Genomic DNA, 19,940 nt, shown 5'->3' on the forward strand with positions numbered 1-19,940 from the left:
TTGTTGGTTTTAATCACTTGTTCTGTTTCAATGTTGGTTTGTCAGGATATTTCTTTATGTGAAACGCGTCCATAGTGCAAAAAACGTTGGGGGCCGCTGTATTCAGCCGAAAATCTACAGTGGACCCTCCATATTTCAGCACCCGTGAATTCGCATATTCGCAGGATTTAAAAAAATAAAAAATAAAAAATCATATTTTTTGTGGGGGGTTGTTTTCCCCATTACTCCCATTTTTCACGGAAAACGCATATTGGATGTTCAACAGCTCAGTTTAAGATTTTTTTTTTTTTTCACCGTAATTCTGCATGGGTGGGGGAGCGAAGATAAAAATGGGTCACTTCCCAAACTGCAATGGCTTAAACCCCGAGTGAGCCAATTTGCCATCCTCAATTATTTAAGGCAGCACCTGTCTCCTTTCGCATTTCAGTGAGTCAGATCGTCGCACAAACAGCCCTGCAGATGAACTACGCTGCAGACTGGCAAGCGCAAGACAAAAAAAAAAAAAGTTGCAGGACTGGACGAGCGATGACGCTGTCACTCAAAGTATCTCCTCACCGGTCTACAGCCATGAACCATTCCTCTTACTTAGTGAACCTCGTCCAGCCATTTCTTGGCATGCTGTTGTCCAATCTAAATGGTAATTTGGAAGGGCTTTTCTCTCATCACTGCTGCTAATGCGTGTTTGCTGGAAGACAGATACTCCCATAAAAAAAATTAAAGATGTAATGAGAACGCATAGGTCAGTCTGACTGTCATGAAACAATACATGTCCAAAAATACAACGCGGCACAGTAAGGCCAAAAGCAGCTGAGCTAAGGCAGGATTTCTGTCCCAGCTGATGTTTTGCCTGCATTGTTTTACTCACCAGCTTGGCTTTTACTATTTATTGGCCCGCATACATATGCACAGGCAGGTGTGAAGAAGTCTCCAAAAATGCAATGTCATGCTGTTTTGCCTCAGATTGATAGGACCTGTCACTACTGCTCTCAATCAAAAAATAAAATAAAATGCACTTTAAATAGCACAGTGGGCCGAAGAAAAATGTAAACATTGTTAAAAGAATGCTACATGGAAACCTGCCTGCATACATTTAAGAGACAATTTAATTGTGCAGACAGTAAGAGGAATAACTGAGAAAATGTCAATAGTTTTCATATACAACAGTGGATTATTTCACTATTTTAAAAAAGTGTCATTGCAGTAATGTGTGCGTGCATACACACACAAACATATGGAGAGTCACTGTCGCAAATAGAGATTTTTATGTAGTTTTAGTTGTTGGTCAATGGCTCATTAGAGAAATCCAAAATCATTTGCGCACTTTGCAAACCCAATTTCATACACCACGTTAGTTGGACGTCTTTGGTGTATCGTTCAACAGTTGTATTTTACAGGAAAAGAATCATATTCATGAATCAAAGAGCGCTATTAGAACAGTCTTTGAATCGAAATATACTTTGAAAAAAAATTCACATTAAGTCCAAAATTTTACTCAAGTAAAAAACTGTTCCAACCTTTGTTAAAAATTGTAGCTGAAAAATATGATTAATTTCAATCAATTATGGAATATTTTGCGATTAATTAATTAAAAAATGCAATTGAATTGCTTGACAGCACCAAAATATATGTAGGAAGAGTGAGGCTTCAGAGGACAAACCAGTAACTGAATCATAATTTTTGTGCATTTTCTGCCCTGAGAATTTGAAAGAATGTCCTGTTTCAGAAGAAAAGGATTGGAAATTAACATGTTTTAATACAATGAACCCATTATTAATCGTCAGTTGTAGCTCTTAATCAGTGGCATTACAAATCGATTCCATATTGTACAGCTCAGTTATAGGGTGCGATGCACTGAGATTCTTGTTGAACGTAGACACTTTAAAATACGCATTAACTTGTCAGTACTGTAAACGCGGCATTTCTTGCAAAGAGAGTGATCACAAACTAAAAAATGTGTATCGTGTCCCGAAAGCTCTCATTCTCCATAACAGAGTATGGTCGTAAGTCTTTAACAATAAACCGTGTTATTGAGGCAGTTATTACCTTTCCTCTTGCCGAGTTGTGGGCGAGTTTTGATTGGAAGCAATCCTGTAGGTTTGCGTCTTTGTCTGTCCGTGTATTAGTGCTAGCAGTGCTAGTCTCCTCCTCGTCAAATCCATGCCGCCTCACCTAGCGAGCCGTTTTACAGTATTTGCATATGGCGACACTTTTATCCAGAACTTCATTCTTCTTATAAAATCCGAATTTCTTCCATACTTTGGACTTCAAGCTTGCCGCAGCGTTGTGAATCTTGTCCGAGTCTGCCATTACATTCAACTCCACTCATTTCCCTCACAAAGTTGAACGCTACATTACATAACCGCGACACGTCTCGCGTGACTTTCAAAAACGGAAAAAGACTGCAGCTGTAAAGCAGCAACATAAAACACATTTTCAAGCTATTTTTATATCCGTTTATTAGCCCGTCTACCGACGCACTCGCATCGTTTAAATCAAAACCGAATTTCCGGTTCAAATCTGTGTCTTTCTGCCCAGTTTTGGGATGTCTCAAAGTTGATTTTCTTCCTCCACGATTAAACAAGTTCAATATTTAGGATCGCAAACCCTTATCTTCATCTACTTTCTTCTTCCTTGAGATTCTGTAAATACGGATTCCCTGTGTCGCCATGCTGCCTCCCGCAGGTCAATCTTGGTACTACGACGGAAGTTATCGTTGCGTGTGGCGTGCTGTGTTCGTCATCTCAAGTACACACCGTCGCCGATAGGAATGTACTGTTGTATTATGAATGCACGACCAAGACTCAGCTTCTGCCGAAAAAGGGTTTCGCATTTCTCCATGTCACCGGCAGGTAGGCTTCTAGTTTATTTCCTTCATCAGTATGGATTGATGGGAAAAAAGCAGCAGCCTCCAGCTGGAACTTAATCTGAAAGGCACAACTGGCCGTGAGGTCCCGCAGAGTATCAAACCAGGCGGCGTGTGATCTAATGGGCCTGGCAGACATGAGCTTACAAAAGTGAAATCAGAGAAAGTGCGGCTCATATTTGATTCAAGGCTCTCAGCCTCAGGTATGAGTGCCATCAGGGCCGACACTTCCACCCTCCTCGTCCACGTCTCTCCACCAGTCATCTCGCATTGATTTACACCACGGATTACGTTTCCATGATAGATTTGGGGGGTGCAGAGGCGGCATCTTCAGAATGACAGAGGCTATTTGAGGCGCTATTCACGGCCATGTGTAATCATTCCACGGGGTCCTCCATGCATATCCATCTGTCATGTGCCTAACCTAAAGCCCTCTGTCTCAATTGCTTATTACACCTCCGCATACATTATGAGAAAAGCTGAATAATGCAGAGCTGCCGGGTATGATGCATATTTTACTGATTTCGCATAGAGTGTGATGATAAATATGTCCGCATTCATTTATGACCGCATTCTGGTCACATCAGTTCATATTTGTGTGTCTGGTAGAGCTACAATATATGGAATCAATGGTACAAAAGTATATTGTACTTAGTAATGGAACGCTATGGAAAAATCATAAATATTATTCAGTAGGATCGCACAGTGTAAGGATGGGTAGGCATGGAAATGTTCACCCTGTTAATATTTTTCATTGTATTATGACTTCACTGCATTAGTGGTGATACCGAAAGTTAGTAGTCCTCTGTGGACACTGTGAATACATGGACATTGATAATCGGGTCAATATCACTTTAAAGTGCCTTTGGCGTCCGCATTTGAATCACTCAGTCATCTTAGCAGAAAATTGAAACTGAGGCCTTATTATATGCGGCCAAACATTTGCTCACACACCAGTACTCTTACAGTGTGTTGCCATCCATTGGCAGCAGTTTTTTCTTGTCATGGACTTCATTTTGCATTTCCCACACACTGCCTTGCCAAGTGGTCAAATGATACTAAAGCAAAAACTTCTTACCTGATCTTGTAAACAAGTTTTTATTTTATTTCTTGTTTGCTTGCAGAATTGCTGTCCATTCTGTCATTATGGTGCCACTGCCCCTTCAGGAAACCCTCTTTTATTTTCATTGCCACAGGTGTTTTGTCTTTCTTCAATAGAGTCTGAAACATTAGATAGTGTCAGAGTAAATACTTAAACTTATGTCTCATAATGTCCGTCAAGCTTACCATGTCCACTCTGTCATAGTGAAGTATCAATTGATTTGAAAATGTTTCAGAAATTCAAAAACTGTTTTCTGAACAGCACAGTCAACTTAAAACGGAATTATGTTGCTCAATGAAGGACCACCATGTGCTCATTAAATACTAACAGACAAAAAATGTCCACCCTGTCATCAAGCTAAGCACGCATAACTCGCTGTTTGCGTGTCTATTGTCATCTCGCAGATAATTTATGAATAAAAGTTTACATTGACATGGCGACACACAGAAGCTGAAGACTCCACCCCCAAAAAATATATGTGAACTGCAAACGACTGCAGCATCCAGTCGTCACAGCCAAGGCAAACGCTATGAAATGAAGACAAAAGACTTGGAAATAAGTGCAGAAAAAAAGTGCAAAAAAAAAAAAAAAAATGCAGGTCATAGCTTTTGTTAATGTTTAGACCAGCAAAGGAGGCTTTAAAGGCTGTTACTTGAATGTCCGCTTTCAACATATTGTTCTTTTAAATTATGAGAAAAAAAAATTCTGTTTCATACTAGCAGAGGGAGGAGAATCAAAGAAATACATTGCCAGCTTGATTTTATTTCTAACAAGAAATAGTGTATGGGATAACTATTGGTAAAGAAATAGGTCGAATTTAAGGGGCTTTATGAATTTTAAATCAAGCATTTCAAACCTTGAAAAGTCCAACATTAAAATTTAAGCGGCTTCGTACATTTTAAGCCTTCAAACGTTTCTTTTAACTGGATGTTGTGTTGTGGCAGTACATCTCAAAAGAACCGATGCAAGGTCGTATAATCTTTTAAGGCCGCAACTTTTTCCCTCCAACGTTGCCATTCCACGACGTGATGCGTAATACTGCGCAGACGTCAGCCAGCCTTTCACTTGTGCACGTCAAAACAAAAGTCGGCGGCGTATGTAGAAGTGTTTAACGGCAGTGTTTCTGGCAGCCAGTCGTTCGCGGAAGAGTGAGACTGAGACGGACAGCTTGTGCGGTTCAAGGGACTTGTAGTCAGTACGCCTGCCAACATGTGTCGCATACTGTTACCGTCGTGCGGTTCTACTAATCACATTTTGAGCAGCCGGTGAAATTCAGAAAATGTGACAACCTCAACTGCAGCTCAATCCATCTGGCTTCAGCGCATGGAATGGCAAGAGCATTGAGAACACGAGAAACTTGGCGCAAGAAATCCATCTTGTTCACAATTAAGTTTGATTGGACACTACTAGAGATGGGCATTCAATTTGCACAGGCTTGCCATAAAATTAAGGAACTGGAGCCGACTGATTGTTGTTGAGGAAAATGAGCATGTAAACATGGGAGGGGCAGAAAACACACACCCGCTAAGCTGTCCAACGTTTGTCCTCACTTGGGTCACGGATGAGCTGGAAGCCCAAAGCGTACTAAAGCGACTGCTACGCTAGCAGAGGAGTATTGAAAAGTGAAACGAATATTTTCGGGGGCCCTTTACAAACAAAATGTGTACCGGTAATGAAGGACGAACTGGAAATAGGGCTGAACTTAACTAATCAAATGTCACAATTGTATCGTGGCCATCTGTGTTTTGAGTTGACTTCGTGGTGATCATGGGTGGTCTGCAGTTAGCACTGAGATGAAGTTAAAACTTGTTAAATCACAAACTGCATAGCTCAGGGATGTGCGGCATGATTTTTTGAAAGTCTTTTGGTTTGATCTCATTATTCATTTTTCTTGTCTTTTTTTTTTTATTTGCCACACACACATGTACAAACACACTCCAAGGGAAGTGACCCTAAAGTGAAATTGGATTTTAAGGAAAGAGCTTTTTGCCCTCTGCTTGTACACCAGACAAAAAGTGTCAGTACAAATGGTCAACTGAGGTTTTCAATCTGCATTTTGAGCAGCTGCCAGATTTAAGGATGATTCTGAGGAATATGTACACTGACATGCTTTCATAGCAGTGTTGCTCTAACATCTGTCCTCCTTTGTCAATATAAAAAGAGCCACAAAGTCATTCTGTAACACTTGAGTTTTTCATAACTGAGGCAATAAAGATCAATCAATCAAAACAGCCATGCTAATTGGCGCTATTAATCAAGGGGAACAAGTAATCACCAAAGACATCGACTTGAAGGCGCCGTGACTGCTAAGTTGCCCACCCAATAAGTGTTTTGACTATGGCTTCCACTGTGATTTCCATTAACCATGATTCATTGACTTATCCTGTCAAAGTCACAAAGACATATTACACATTAGGCTTTAAAACACTTCCCTGGTGCCTTAACATGTTTTTGACAAGCTCTTGTCAAATAAGGATCACAAATTAGAACAGACTTCACATTTCATGTCTTGCAGAAATTTGCGGGGCCAAACGAAAATGAGCAAATGGACACCTCGCTACATATGCTGCCGCGCCAACGGCACGTGTGAATTTCCATTACCATGACGACCGGGATAGAAGTAAGGGGTTGAACAGGAAGGTAAGGGCTTCTTGTGGGAGTCCAGAGTGTGAAAGCATTTTCACTCATGGAGGCAGCACTTCATACACTACACAGTGTGTAAGTGGCACATGGATACATCCCTGAAGCATCCACCATGCTACTGCACTGACAACTTTCAAGCAATTTTAGAGGGATGTGGGTGTTTCTGCATGATAGGGCTTCAAAAAGTGTAGTCCGGCCGTCGCATAAAAGTGGATCTGGATCTTCAACGAGCCTAGCTGCTTAAAGCGGAAGTCAACCCAAGCATATTTTTTTTCAAGAATATGTTCCCAGCAGGCCCACCAGTTGAAACACGGCAATTCTGATTAATTTTGCGTTTTTGGAATATGAGTTAAGCAGCAAAATCAACCCCTTTTTAGCCATCTCTGGGGGGCGGCCATTTTGTCTTCTGTCGACTGAAAATGACATCACAACTGCTTACAACGACCAATCACAGCTGACCTGTTCTCTGAATCTGAGCCGCGATTGGTCGTTGTGAGCAGTTGTGATGTCATTTTCAGTCGACAGAAGACAAAATGGCCGCCCCCAGAGATGGCTAAAAACGAGTGGATTAACACTTATTCCGCAAACGCAATATATTGATCAGAATGCCCTGTTTCAACTAGTGGGCTTGCATAAAACATATTCTTGAAAAAAATATGTTTGCACTGACTTTCGCTTTAAATCATAGAAGGAGAAACTCAGTGCAAGGGTGGTTATTATGTAAATGGCCTCACTTATAACAGTGCAGAACGTTTTGCTCATTTCACACTTGATTGGTGGGCAGGCACTGCACAGTCCCAACTATTTGTAAACAAGCAATTAAAAAAGTCAATTTTTCCATAATATGTCCCCTTTAAAGCTCTGACGATCCATTTCCGTGGAAACATGACCTGAGCGCGGAGAGAGCTGTCAGTGCGCTACACTGGTTTATAATGAGGCCGCAAACATGCTGAAGATGAGCGAGGGGAGCTGAAGGTAGAGGGAAACGATGAGAAGAACAAGAAGGATCCTGGAAGGATAGTAATGACAGGCAAGGAGTGCCCTCCCAAAGTGTGCTGTGGAACGGTGAGAGAACAAATGCCACGGGGAGACTGTTTATCTGCATGTCACACTGGGAGAAGGGTTGCGAGGCTGCAATTAGAAAGACAAATGACTTCAGTCACAAAACATGAGCCCATGTGCATGTGAAGTTTAATTAGGATTACGGGGCTTTGTAACTTGAAAACACAAGAAAACTGACTTTGTTTTGACATATTTTTGGATGAAAGGTACCACCCCCCCCCCCCAAAAAAATGCAAATTTTCCTTTTATTTCTCCAACGGTACATTATGGCACACCAAAACGACATCAAAGTCCAAAATCCATAGTATGCACACCGAGTTCCAGTTAATCCGACAGCATCGATGCAGATGGCCGCTACAGTGTGTGACGACATTGTTCAGGAAGGCTCAAGATGGCTCGATTTCCCTTTCATCCCAGCTGATCTTCATATTGTTTACGGAAACAGTCTCCAACTGGAAAGAATTCCCAGCAACGTTCCTGGTACATTTTCCACACATAGGATTCCTATGTCGACACAAGGGATAATGTAGCTTCAATATTTACTGTGTGTTCACAATATCAACTTTATTGTATGAAGCAAAAAATGCATTTAGAGACTTCAGAATACGTATTTGTTTGTATTTTCTGGCTTATTGTATTTAGCACAATAATGTACTACATCGATGAAGCATTAAATTGCATGGTAAGAATGCACAATTTGACAACTGACAATGGACCGATAATTGCGAAAATTGCTTTCAAAAACAGCACCCAGTGTGCTGACATGGATACGGCTCAGGTATTTAAATGGAGGAGAAAACAATTATACCTGTCCTGTGTGTTCAGTTTCGTCTTTGTTAATGAGGTACATCAAGAAAAATCTGCAAAGACAAACGAGAACAAATGACGCTGCTGCTCACGGTACTTGTTTGGGTGCTGTTATTGTACTGGTTATGAAAATCGTTATTGAGATCTTGGGTATTGGTTAGAGTGTGTTCACTCGCGCTACATACTAACGTGTTAGTAGTCTAATAATGAGTTATTGGTGATGCTGGCACACAAGGACACGGTGTACTGTAGTGTAGATATTTTTCAGTAAAGCACAACAAACTTACAGATAGTTGGCCAAGTTGTGCTCCTGCAGAGTGTGAGTCTCAAAACCATGAGGAACTTTATCAAAGTACTCGTTCCCTATTCCACAAATAAAACACTTGGTCTGCGGGGAGGGAGAGAGAAATAAATGTACAAACTTGACGTGTTATGGGATTTGGTCGCGGTGTTTAGTCTGCTGGCACCACACTGTAACAAAGTTGTTCCTTCCTTTCAAAGCCACTGTCACACTCCTACTGAAAGGCAAAACGCTTGAATAGCAAAATGAATTGGGGAAAGCTGCCAGGTTCATGCACATAATTTGAATTCTCTGCTCAAACGGACCAATCACATGCTGCGCGCCGAATGAGTTGAGTGCATTTTGGGGTGAAGGCACTGAACGATCGGGAGCATTTCTATTGTGGGCGCACTTGCTTGCGTAACACAATTATACGACTACACTATGATAAACTACTTAGCACTCATTCTTATTGTAATTGAAAAATCAACAGCACATGACAAATACAAAAGTTTTATTTCTCCATCTCACAGACTGTAAAGGCAGACAGCTTTGTTGTGCAAGCCGTATTTGAGGATTTAAAGCAACACGTGTGTGTTACTGTCACATCTCACCTCCATATCCTCTTTCACCTGCTCTTGCTGGTCACGCAGCTCCCCAAAGGCATCAATTATCAAGCCTGGGGGGGTAAAGGAGATTGTGTTTTGTTTGTATTTGTTGACTGTAATGTAGCAAAAGTGTATTTTTAAAAATCACAACATGAATCAAGTAACGTTTTGTCACAGTTGAAGCTAAGCAAGCTAGCATTTTCCTTTCCCACATATCTAAAAAAAATAAATGGTAAGCTAAATCACATTGATTCATTAAACCAAAGATTTAACATTTCTTGAAATGTGAGAAATGCTCAAATTTGGCCCAATTGTCAGAACATCGCTTTAGTCGTTTTTTGCCAAGGCTGATGCATAGCAAGCTAATATTTCCCCGGCTTTTCGCTGCCCTGCTACTGCGCTGAAGCATAAAGTGCCGGTGCGATCAAAATCCATTCAACAACCGACTCACCTTGAATGATGGCCAGCAGGATGACGATGACAAAGAAGAAAAACGTGATGTCAAAGACGATACGTTCCACCTCAGAGTCATCACCGGCGGGGTCCTCGATCTCGTCGCCGATGCCTCCTCCCGCTCGCACTCCCACGTACATGTGGAACATGTAGCACTGAAACAAATGCATGGAAAAGTCAAGAATAACTCAAGTCCCCAAAACACAGTACCATCATTATTCGGTGGCAGGTCTGCAGATTTTTCTTTTCATAGAGGGGCAGAGGATTGTGCAATCAATATTCTTTGCCTTTTGACTACAATTCCCCAAAAGGGGTTTGTAGAAGAGCGTGAGGCAGGACAAATTGAGGGTCTGGTTGCCTAGCAGTGATGATACCTCGCTCCCACGAGCCAAGGACATTTCTTTGAGGAAACAAGTGCACAACAGCTTTTAGTGGCGCCAAACCGTCAAAGAGAGGGGGAAGTTTTCTGACACGTATTTTATTTGTTGCTGTCTAACCTACTGTAAGTATCATACGGTAAGTCCTCACAAACTAAAGAAAAAATAAATAAGTAAACACGTACATCAATGCAAAAATGTAATGCACTTACGGTATTCTGAAAAACCGTGGTTGCTTAAGTGCTGCTCAACGTCAAGCATACACAAAAAGACAGTAACTGGGACTGAAGATTTCACCTCAGAGCTCTCCTGCCTCCCAAAATAGAAAAGGATTTATTCAAATGTTCTCGCCACGCGTCCGTCTATGAGTGGCAAGGGACCGCGCATCGGAATACAGCAGACGGGGGGGGGGAGTTACGGTGTTGTGACTGGCCAAACAAAGAGATATTATACCTTGAGCAGATGCTTTTTTTATCCAGCTGTCCATTATTTTACGGAATAATGGTGGGAGGAATAAGAAGTGGATCACTGACAGAATCATCTTGACGTGACTCGAGGCCGAGACATGTGGCTTTCCAGAAATAGAGAAAATAGACACGATGGGGACCCAGAGTTGGATTATAATTCTCCATTACCAAAAGCAGTGTCAATCAAAAATGATCAATATCATCTTTGTAAAAAAAAAAAGGCCCCGCGACCCCTGTGAGGATAAGCGGTATAGATAATGGATGGATGGATGTTCTATGCAAGCCCACTAGTTGAAACAAGCGATTCTGATAAATATTGCGTTTGTGGAATAAGAGTTAATCCATTCATTTTGGTGGGACAAAATGGCTGCCCCCTGAGATGGCTAAAAACGGGTGGATTTTGCTGCTTAACTCTTATTCCACAAACAGCTAGTGGTCCTGCTGGGAACATATTCTTGAAAAAAATATGTTTATGTGTTTATTATGTTTATAATATGTATATGATTTCATCTTTAATGAAGTAGATTTAGTACGTACAGGTGCATGGTTCACTGACGCCGTAAAATAGTGAAGCAACACAAAGTTGTATATTGTAAACTGAAAGGTGTTATAATCTATCATTAAGATACACTCACACAGTGGAAAACCCATGATTACAGTAAATATTTGACTTTAAAACACTTCTAGGCCATACATATAAAACAAGTGAAAAACAGGAAGTACCACGTTAACTGAGTTGACCAATGTATTCCAACCTGTGTACCTTTCTCACGTAATTCGATGACCTCGTGCTTGCTCATTTAACTCACAGTAAGCATGTCGTTGCACTTCATGTCTCGGGTGTCCTTGTCGTCGCTCTTGTCATAAAATTTGCGGAAGAAGTTAAAGGCCACCACCGTGTAGAGATAGACCACCACAGCCAGAAGGCCCAGAGTCAGGACCAACTAGAAGATACACACAAGCACAACAACAACAATTGGGATAATCATTATTAATATAGTCTTCAACCACTTTTAACGTGAACTGTCTTCGGAGGAATACCAATTATCAGAGCTGGGCATTCCATCCCAGGGACGATCCCGGAGGGATTCTCATTTTGTGGACGGACGGACGGAGGATGAGAAATCTTTTCAAAAGGACGGACTTAGAAAGGACTGAAGTGGGTTTTCGTCCGTCTCTCTATTCGTCCCTAACTGGGTCAAGTACCGACTGAACGTGTTGGGTTGGGTTCTTTTAAAAAGCGAGACCACTGCATGTTCTCTTCTACGGAGCCGCCTTCATTAATTGCCTGCACAACGCTTTTCATGTGTTTCCCAGTACTGTAGTCACATTGCACATGCATATTCTGCCCTCTAGTGGTTCAACGCATGTAATACCATGGATAATGCCACAGGAGTCAGAACGCCATTTCACAGACTGACAGAAACACGCCCAGCCTGTCTTGTGTGTGTAATCCGGGATAGCAATTTTGTTTTGTTAACTAATTGTTAACATTTAGTACCTTACCCCTTTGTAAGAAAAGTATGTCCATGTGTGGGACATCTTTAGACCCTAAAAATCTCTACCAGCCTATAGATTTAAACAACCCGCAAGTGGAAGTTTGTTTCCTCTTAAAATAACGCAAAAGTTTTGCAATGAAACGCAATAGTATTGCGTCATCACTCAATTTTAAATATTCACCTGATGTGCCCTGGCTTGCACCAGTCGGGATCATCATCATCATCATCATCTTCATCACATCACATCACGACGGTCTTGTGTTGCAGTTAAATGCCATCTTGGTTAAACAGTTGTAAACAATTCAATCCACTCGTGATACTACCAGCCGGTAATTGGATGTGCATAGGAAATTAGCCAGCTGATGATGAGCGCACGGAGGTTTTATTTTTTGGGGGCGGATCGACAGAACGTAAGGACGGAAACGCTTTAAAAGGATGAGGACGGACGGGGTCGGGGGATGATTATTTTTATGAATAAGGACGGAAGGGTACGCAGGTCGCGGACGGAGGACGGACCGGCAAAAAAGCATAAAGTTCCCAGCTATGCCAATTACCATGAAACAAAATTTAAAAAAAAAAATGATGGCAAGCTGCATACAAACCAACACTAACATACAAACTGGACCCACTCACAAACACACACCTGTTTTCCATTGTGTGTGACAGAGGAGAGGATGGTACGAAGAGTCTTAATGCCCATGGCGATGTCCAAAAGATGCGCGGCGAAGAAAAAGTTGTTATAGTGTCCCAAAACTGACATGGCCATGTAGCAGGCCAAATAGAGGAAGGACTGCGGCCACACATCAAACACACAAATAGAAATTAGCAGCATGGAGACCAACGTGTATTGTAGATAAGGCTAAATCACAGGATATTACGCTCATCGCTTGGGCACCGTGTAGATTTGCATCAAACTACAATCAGCAGCTCACGACGTCAAAACAAATGAGGAATCAGTCGTAAAAAAAAAAAGAAAAAAAAAGTGATTTATGCTCGACTCATGTTATCTGTTAACGTACGATGCAGGAAGTGGCCGTAGGATAGTGAGCAAGATCGTACGCCAGCAAGCAGAGCGGGAGTCATAAAACCTTGAGCTATTGTGCCAGCTCAACTTACATTGTCAGTGAGAACAACTCCAAGTTTCCAGACCTGGTACTTGACGTCAATGGAGCTGAATCTGAAATAAAATCATTGAATACATCACTGGGCACACGGAAGTAATTCCACCTGGTTCAGTTTGTGCCATTGTTGTCTCCTTGTCTATTTCCAAGAGGCTCTTAGATGCATCTAAACCAGGCTGTCCTGTTCTTCCTCAGGTCTATGAGCTCATTTAGGAATATCATATCAAGTATGAGTGAATCATCACCTAATAGCCCGTTGCCATTGTCTGTCGACAGTTACATGGAACAGGATGTGCTGATGTGACCTAACAATTTCAATCACTGAAAAAAATGATGTGTTAAATTTACTCCATTTTATTTTTTCAAGTGGTTGCACGAAATACAATCATTTGGATCTAGACACCTTTTCTTGAAGTAGTATACATCTACTAAATAAATGTACTGTATCTGGTTCCAGGTGATTTTGTTTTGCGCAACCACAAAAGCACCATATTTCACAGAAACATTAACGTCACTCAATTGAAAATACCACCAATGTAAAAAAGTATGACATGTCACTACTCACAGAGTGATCCAGGCAGAATCTTTTCGGAGCCTGTTCCTCTCTGTTCCCTCAGAGCTGAAGGTTAAGGACGCCTGGTCCAGACCAAGAAGTTCACTGATTTTCTCACAGCCATAAAAGTCCCCATACTTGTCCATCACCTTAAGGGGGAGAGGTGGGTGACAGGTTTATAGAGCAAATTGAAAAAAAATAAAATACAAACTTAAAGGCATATCTGTGTTACAAAAATTGTGATGTGACTTCACCAATTCGGAGTCATTGAAACAGTTAAGTGCCATACAATAGGAGTGCATGTCTGTTGTGTTGCTGCGGCTTCACCAGTTGATTTATCAACTTTCAAACAAGAGCCAACATCAACAGCTCAATAGAATATAAGAAATCTCCATGACCTCTGTGCCGGACCAAAATTGGATTACCAGAAGCACTTATGGACATCACATCATTTATTATGCCGAAGGCTCTTAAATTGATGCAGAACAGAGGGTTGAATGCAGTAATTACTGCCAGACATTTGACTTGAGTTAAAGAACAACTAAAACATTAGCTATTGTCTCCGAAAGTGACAACTAAATTGAATCCTAATGTTGACGTCTATACCACCACATCGGAGCTCCCTTTTTTCGTGAGTCAGTGACAATATATTTATCTTGGAATATAAACGAGCATGCTTTCCTGGCAGGAGTCCCATTTCATCACGTTTCCTGTAGGCTTGTGTGCCTCGTGTCTCTGAACTTGTCCTGACGGTGTAAATGCTGACGTTGCAGAATAGTGAACTCAGCCAGGAGTCGTTCAAGGTAACACCTCTTTGTGTGCCGTATTTAAACAGTGACACGGGCGTTTTAGCTGGGTAGAAAAAGTCACTTCTGAGGATTATGTATTAAGATGACAAGGTGATGAAGTGATGGAGTTAAAGTCTCTGACAGATGATGACAGAGTGTCATAATTAGATGCCTCTCATTGGGTGTAGCCGAGACCTATTGCTGTCAAGGATGATAGGATTTTAATAGCATTATGATTCAGCGATAAGAGCACTGGTTAAAGAACTTCGTTGAAGTGAGGCGGCTTTGAGTCATCCAATGCTCCTGGCCAAAATTTAAAAAGAAATAAAATTGAAGTTTTGTTCAATTATATAGAAGGACCATGCCTGCTTAGTTTGTGCCCAACAACAACAAAAAAAAAGACTTTACCTTTCGTTTAACAAACTTATCCCAGTAATTACTCGGAAACGATCTGAAACAACAAATGGTGCATCCATGTTAACATATGACATTAAATGAAATATGTGCCAGCCGAATGTGAACATACCCCGTGTTAATGGCCAGTCGATCCCACTGGCCTTTAATGTCCTCCTCCGGGGGCTGCTGTGCCACATACAAGCCATCAAATTCGAGTCTCCGGGCCACTTCCTTCTCCCGTTTGAAGACCGCCAGCGGTACCTGCCGATCACACACGCTTTGAAACAACACAGCCGTTTATATATTTCACATGGTGAAGTGATTTGAGAGGGTGTACCTTGAGGCAGTAGTAACCTATAATGCAACAGAAGGAGATGAGCGTGTGCGCCACAGCCAGGAGGTGAAGTGATGGCTCCATGTAACCACTGCTTTCTTCCAAAACATAATAAACTCCGCCCTCATCTCCCTCGCCCACCGAATCAAGCGATGTGTCCACTTCCTGTTCGGGTGACGCTGGCAAAGATACCACCTGGCAAGAAGGTGGACAGGTCAGAGTCAACATGCACTCAGAGCCTAAGTATGTTTCATCATTAGTCAATATTTATGATGGAAAAAAAAAAAGGTGTGGTCAAGACCAAGTTTGTCTGAGCCATGGACTCTGTAGTTGTGATGTGAAATATAACGATAGCCACTTAGGAAGCAGCCTGAAGATCGTGCTGTTGCCAGATATAAATAGAGGTAGACTGATGGTGTCATTGACCGCATTACAAATAACAAAGGGCTTGCAAGCACAATCTAGTTGCCAGATATGATAACAGTTAGGCTAGCTCCTTGTATTTTGTCTTGTACTACTACTCTTCCTTCTTGTTTGTATTTTTGGCGGTTGATTGTGTGGTGGTGTGCTGTTTTTGATAAGCACACACGCTTGCCATTGTTTTCTTCATCATGTGTGGTGTCCCTCGCATCGGTTTATAAATTGGTATGTGCGTATCTGCAGCATAGGTCAATTTATGTCGGCCCAATACTGTACTTTGATTTTAATTTTTTATTTGGGAATGAGAACGGCAATCACACTGACCTTATAAAAGAGGAGGATGAAGTTGATGGCAAAGGTGACAAAGAGGGACAGCAAGCGCATGTTATAAAATGTCCTGGCAAAGTAATTCTGGAGGAGAATGAAAGAACATTAGAGAGTTTGCTCAACTGTATAACAACATCCAGGCATATATATATATTTTTTTTTGTTCATCTGACCAGGAGGCTCTTGTGATGAGCGCTTATCATATGGTCGAAAGCGGAATGCTGGTTTCCTGCTTCCTCTGTTTTATTAGAGAGTCTCTTGGCTTTCTGTTCATCCTCCCTCGCCATTGTCCCCTCACATGTCTCCCATCTGCCACAAGAAAAAATAACAGGAGGGAGGTCAAAGAATCTCATTTTAACAAGGGAACATCTGATGTAATGACAACTTGTACCACTCAGCCATGCATTGACATGATTGCGATATATAACTTTTAAATGCACAGCACTGCGGTTAGCACATTGATTTTTCATTTCATTGACTGAACAATACTACCGGTATATAAAATTCCCTATATAGTGATTCGGGAGTAGAGAATGAGTGAATGATTCTGAGCAAAGCTTACAAAATGTGTTTTCATAATGAAATCACTAACTTTTCTGATTCAGGCATCATCTCATCCTCTGTTTTTTCCTCTCCAGCCACATATGACTTGAGCTGCTCCAAACAAAAAAAACACACGTTCTTTGAATCGATGGCGACTTCACTGAATCACTATTCTGAAAGAGATCAAATTAATAGAAACAAATACCAGCCCCTGATGTCTGTCGGAAAACGTAGCATCGGTGGTGCTGGACAGATCCGCGTGACTGCTAGTCATGTCTTGTGTCGCGAGACTGTATTGTCCTCCGTCTCTTTTCACTTTGAGGCCAAATATGTCCGAAAGTACGTCCGTCTCCGTGGTGGAGGTCGCGACTGCCATCTGCCTGCTCTCCCGCCGAGAGGCGAAAGCGACAGAGTGCCGCCTTAGCCGGTCCGCGCCGCTTGTTACCTCGGTGACCTCATCAAGCGTCGGTTCAAGAATACCACTGAACAGGTCAGATACGGTCATCGTTTTGGCCCCTTCTATGAGTCCGCCATTGACAAAAGCTAAGTACAGCACGTGGCTAACGCTGCTCACTACAAAGCAACCGCACCAGAGCAACGTCCTGAAAAGGAATCTGAGGAGTGCAACAGATGACAAGAGAACATCCTTCAGGCTCATTTTCTTGAGAGTGCGAAGCTTTTTGACGGAAAAGAGAGACATAAGTGAAAGCCACCACTGAGAGATGAAAAACATTCCCTTCTTGTCCGGGCCTTGTTCTTCGTTCTCCTCTTCTTCTCCCCCATGTCGCTCTGCGCTGTCAGAACCGGAGATCTGAGCCGCCAGCTGCATCTCGAAGATCGTGTCTTCGCAGAAGTTGACAAACATCTCCATTTTCTCCTTCTCCCCACCTTCGTTGACCACGTCGAAAATGAACTGCCGCTTCGACTCCTTGACCTGGGGCTTCTCCCACTGCGTGCGGCTGGATTGACTGATCTCAAAGTAGATGCGCTCCATGCGCTTGCCGCTGCCGAGTATCTCGATGCGGCCTAAATAGGGTTGGAAGTAAGTCAGGACACACTCGGCGAGCTCCAAGAAGGCCCGCAGCCTTAAGTCGTTGGGCATGTGTTCGGACAAATTGGTGAGCAGCACGGCGATGCTGAAGCCGATGTCTTTGGCCGGCTCATGGAAGCGATCCACGAAAGCCTCGTAATCCAGGATTTCCCTGTCGTCCGTCTCAACGCAGGAGAGGAGGAAATGAGTCTCAACTTGTGAAAACTGCTTTGAGAGCTCCATGGCTTTCTGGAAGTCCTTCCTGGAGATGCAGCCCTTGCGATCGGGGTCAAATTCGTGAAAGACATCCGAAGCTGTGAGGTCTTTAAGTTTCAGGAACATGTCGAAAAACTTGAGGATCATCTCCACGTTGCTCGACGATTCCACCAACATATCTACCATCTGCTTTCCGATGGTTCCATTTACAATGTTACCTGCAAGGATGAAAAAAAAAAAAAAAGAAATTGTCCAACATGAGCTCATTATCAATTGTGAAGTGAGGCTGAAAAGTGAAACCTGACTATTCGGGACCAAGCCCTGACCAAGCCCTTAGCGAAAATTCACAAATAAAGGATGCTCACCTAAAAACGTTTTTAATTGCCAATATTAATAGTTCAAAACTAAATACAGCCAAATTATTATCCCCAGAAGAATGCACCACAAGTGTGATACTCTCACTTTAGTTCAATACAAGCGGCACTACGAGTCAAACCTTCCTCAGCATCTCTTGAGTCGTCTGCGTACCTTCTAACATGGACAGCAAGAACACGACCATGTCCTTCTGTAAATCCATGAGCTCTTTTAGGAGCTCTATTTGCCTCGAATCCTGCACACACAAAAAAAAAAAACCCATTAAAGTCAAAACAATTTGGAAATTTCAAATTGACACGACTGCAAATGTGTTTCGGCACAATTTCAGAGAGTAACAATTAATGGATGGAAACAACCTGGGAAAGCTTCATCTGCATATGAGCAAAGACATGGAGGAATCCAACCACGGCATCCCACAGACGACTGTGAGCGAGACTCTGCTGGTTTCCATTACACGGCCCCTGCGGGTAAAAACAACCAGCGGGAGATGCTGCATTATAAATGAGTACATAGATTATGTGAATCATTGCAGAAATGGAAACCGACTGACCTGTATATATTCGGTGAGTGTATTGAAGACCTGCTTAGCCACTTTAATAGCCTTAGAAAAATTGCATTGGCCTTGTGCATCAATAGCATTCTTTCCGGAGTAGTACCAGTAAAAGTCACTGATGGACTCCTGGAGAAGTAGTATGAAGAAATACTGAGTCTGCGTAAATACAATTGTTTTAATTCAAAACAACTACAGCAGCTCTGTGGTATGCTTCTTACCTGTATTCTTAGTAGATAATCCACAGTGGAAATGATCATGTTGACAGTTGTATTGTTGCCAGTCTGTGTTCTCAAGTAATTCTGGAAATCTAATGCATGAAATCAAAAGTGAGAGTGGAGAAAAAGGTCTTTTTTCGCCCTTTTATTGTAGAAATGTCCTGTAATCTCACCGCTTGCACAGCAATTATAATTCTGTGCAGAGTTAATTAAAATGTGTCAAAGGGAGGAAAAGCAGCAAATGACCTGAGTTGTGCCCTTCACAAAGCAGCTGTAGGAAACGGAACAGGTCGCAGGTTAGCTCATCATCTGGCATCACCTCTATAGGGAAAAGGGGACGAGAGGTCAAGAAATGTAAAAGTAGAGTGAAATCCAATGAGTCCAGGTTCAAATTAGAGATAAGGCAACATTGTATTGAAAGGGCGCCAGCTTTCCATATGAATGCGCTACCTGAGCGCTCATCCGTGGCCATGCCTAATCCTTCAGCTTTGTTCTGTCTCTCAAATGCGTTCAGATCCAGTACGCTGGGGACACATACACACATGATCATAAGCAAAACTTTGAAAAACATTACCGTTTGTATCCAAAATGTGATTGTGTAACCACTTCCGTAAATTGTCTATACACTGACCCACCTACATGACTGCATGAGTCCAGCCATGCTCTGGAAGAAGCCAACATCTCGTTTTGCTCTCAAATAATCCAGCATTTTCTATTCAAAAGCAGGCAAGGTCTGATTAGATTGTGGAATTATTCTTCCTTTAAAAAGGAAGTCAATCCCAAAAAAATTCTTTGCAATAACATGTTCTTTGTGCCTTCACTTGTCTAAACATGGCATTCTGATTAATAATGAGTTTGTGGAATATGAGTTAAGCAGCAAAATCCACCCATTTTTAGCCATGTCAGCA

At 42.0% G+C, this 19,940-nt stretch overlaps 2 protein-coding genes across 2 annotated transcripts in view; both read right to left on the reverse strand.

Annotated features, from left to right (window-relative positions):
* Window positions 1-2,347, reverse strand: part of chrm3a (cholinergic receptor, muscarinic 3a) — an 86,747-nt gene extending 84,400 nt beyond the window's left edge. Inside the window, exon 1 of the mRNA XM_086045875.1 lies at window positions 2,044-2,347. The gene's annotated coding sequence lies outside the window, so the exon portion shown is untranslated. The remainder of the gene's footprint in view (window positions 1-2,043) is intronic.
* Window positions 2,348-7,890: 5,543 nt separating this feature from the next.
* ryr2b (ryanodine receptor 2b (cardiac)) overlaps window positions 7,891-19,940 on the reverse strand; it is a 58,510-nt gene continuing 46,460 nt past the window's right edge. Inside the window, exons 83-105 of the mRNA XM_086044495.1 lie at window positions 19,668-19,744; window positions 19,483-19,556; window positions 19,279-19,353; window positions 19,036-19,124; window positions 18,815-18,943; window positions 18,621-18,725; window positions 18,418-18,499; window positions 16,849-18,107; window positions 16,693-16,754; window positions 16,274-16,409; window positions 16,098-16,184; window positions 15,357-15,548; window positions 15,150-15,280; window positions 15,032-15,074; window positions 13,848-13,984; window positions 13,278-13,338; window positions 12,805-12,951; window positions 11,472-11,606; window positions 9,817-9,973; window positions 9,372-9,436; window positions 8,765-8,865; window positions 8,479-8,530; window positions 7,891-8,174 (exon numbers count right to left, since the gene is read on the reverse strand). Of these exons, the coding sequence (XP_085900621.1) occupies window positions 8,079-8,174; window positions 8,479-8,530; window positions 8,765-8,865; window positions 9,372-9,436; window positions 9,817-9,973; window positions 11,472-11,606; window positions 12,805-12,951; window positions 13,278-13,338; window positions 13,848-13,984; window positions 15,032-15,074; window positions 15,150-15,280; window positions 15,357-15,548; window positions 16,098-16,184; window positions 16,274-16,409; window positions 16,693-16,754; window positions 16,849-18,107; window positions 18,418-18,499; window positions 18,621-18,725; window positions 18,815-18,943; window positions 19,036-19,124; window positions 19,279-19,353; window positions 19,483-19,556; window positions 19,668-19,744 (3,492 nt within the window). The 3' untranslated portion in view covers window positions 7,891-8,078. The remainder of the gene's footprint in view (window positions 8,175-8,478; window positions 8,531-8,764; window positions 8,866-9,371; window positions 9,437-9,816; window positions 9,974-11,471; window positions 11,607-12,804; window positions 12,952-13,277; window positions 13,339-13,847; window positions 13,985-15,031; window positions 15,075-15,149; window positions 15,281-15,356; window positions 15,549-16,097; window positions 16,185-16,273; window positions 16,410-16,692; window positions 16,755-16,848; window positions 18,108-18,417; window positions 18,500-18,620; window positions 18,726-18,814; window positions 18,944-19,035; window positions 19,125-19,278; window positions 19,354-19,482; window positions 19,557-19,667; window positions 19,745-19,940) is intronic.

This window comes from Filicampus tigris, chromosome 11 (assembly GCF_054856515.1).
Source record: "Filicampus tigris isolate MCC_2025a chromosome 11, RoL_Ftig_1.0, whole genome shotgun sequence".
In the NCBI taxonomy this organism is placed as follows: Eukaryota; Metazoa; Chordata; class Actinopteri; order Syngnathiformes; family Syngnathidae; genus Filicampus; species Filicampus tigris.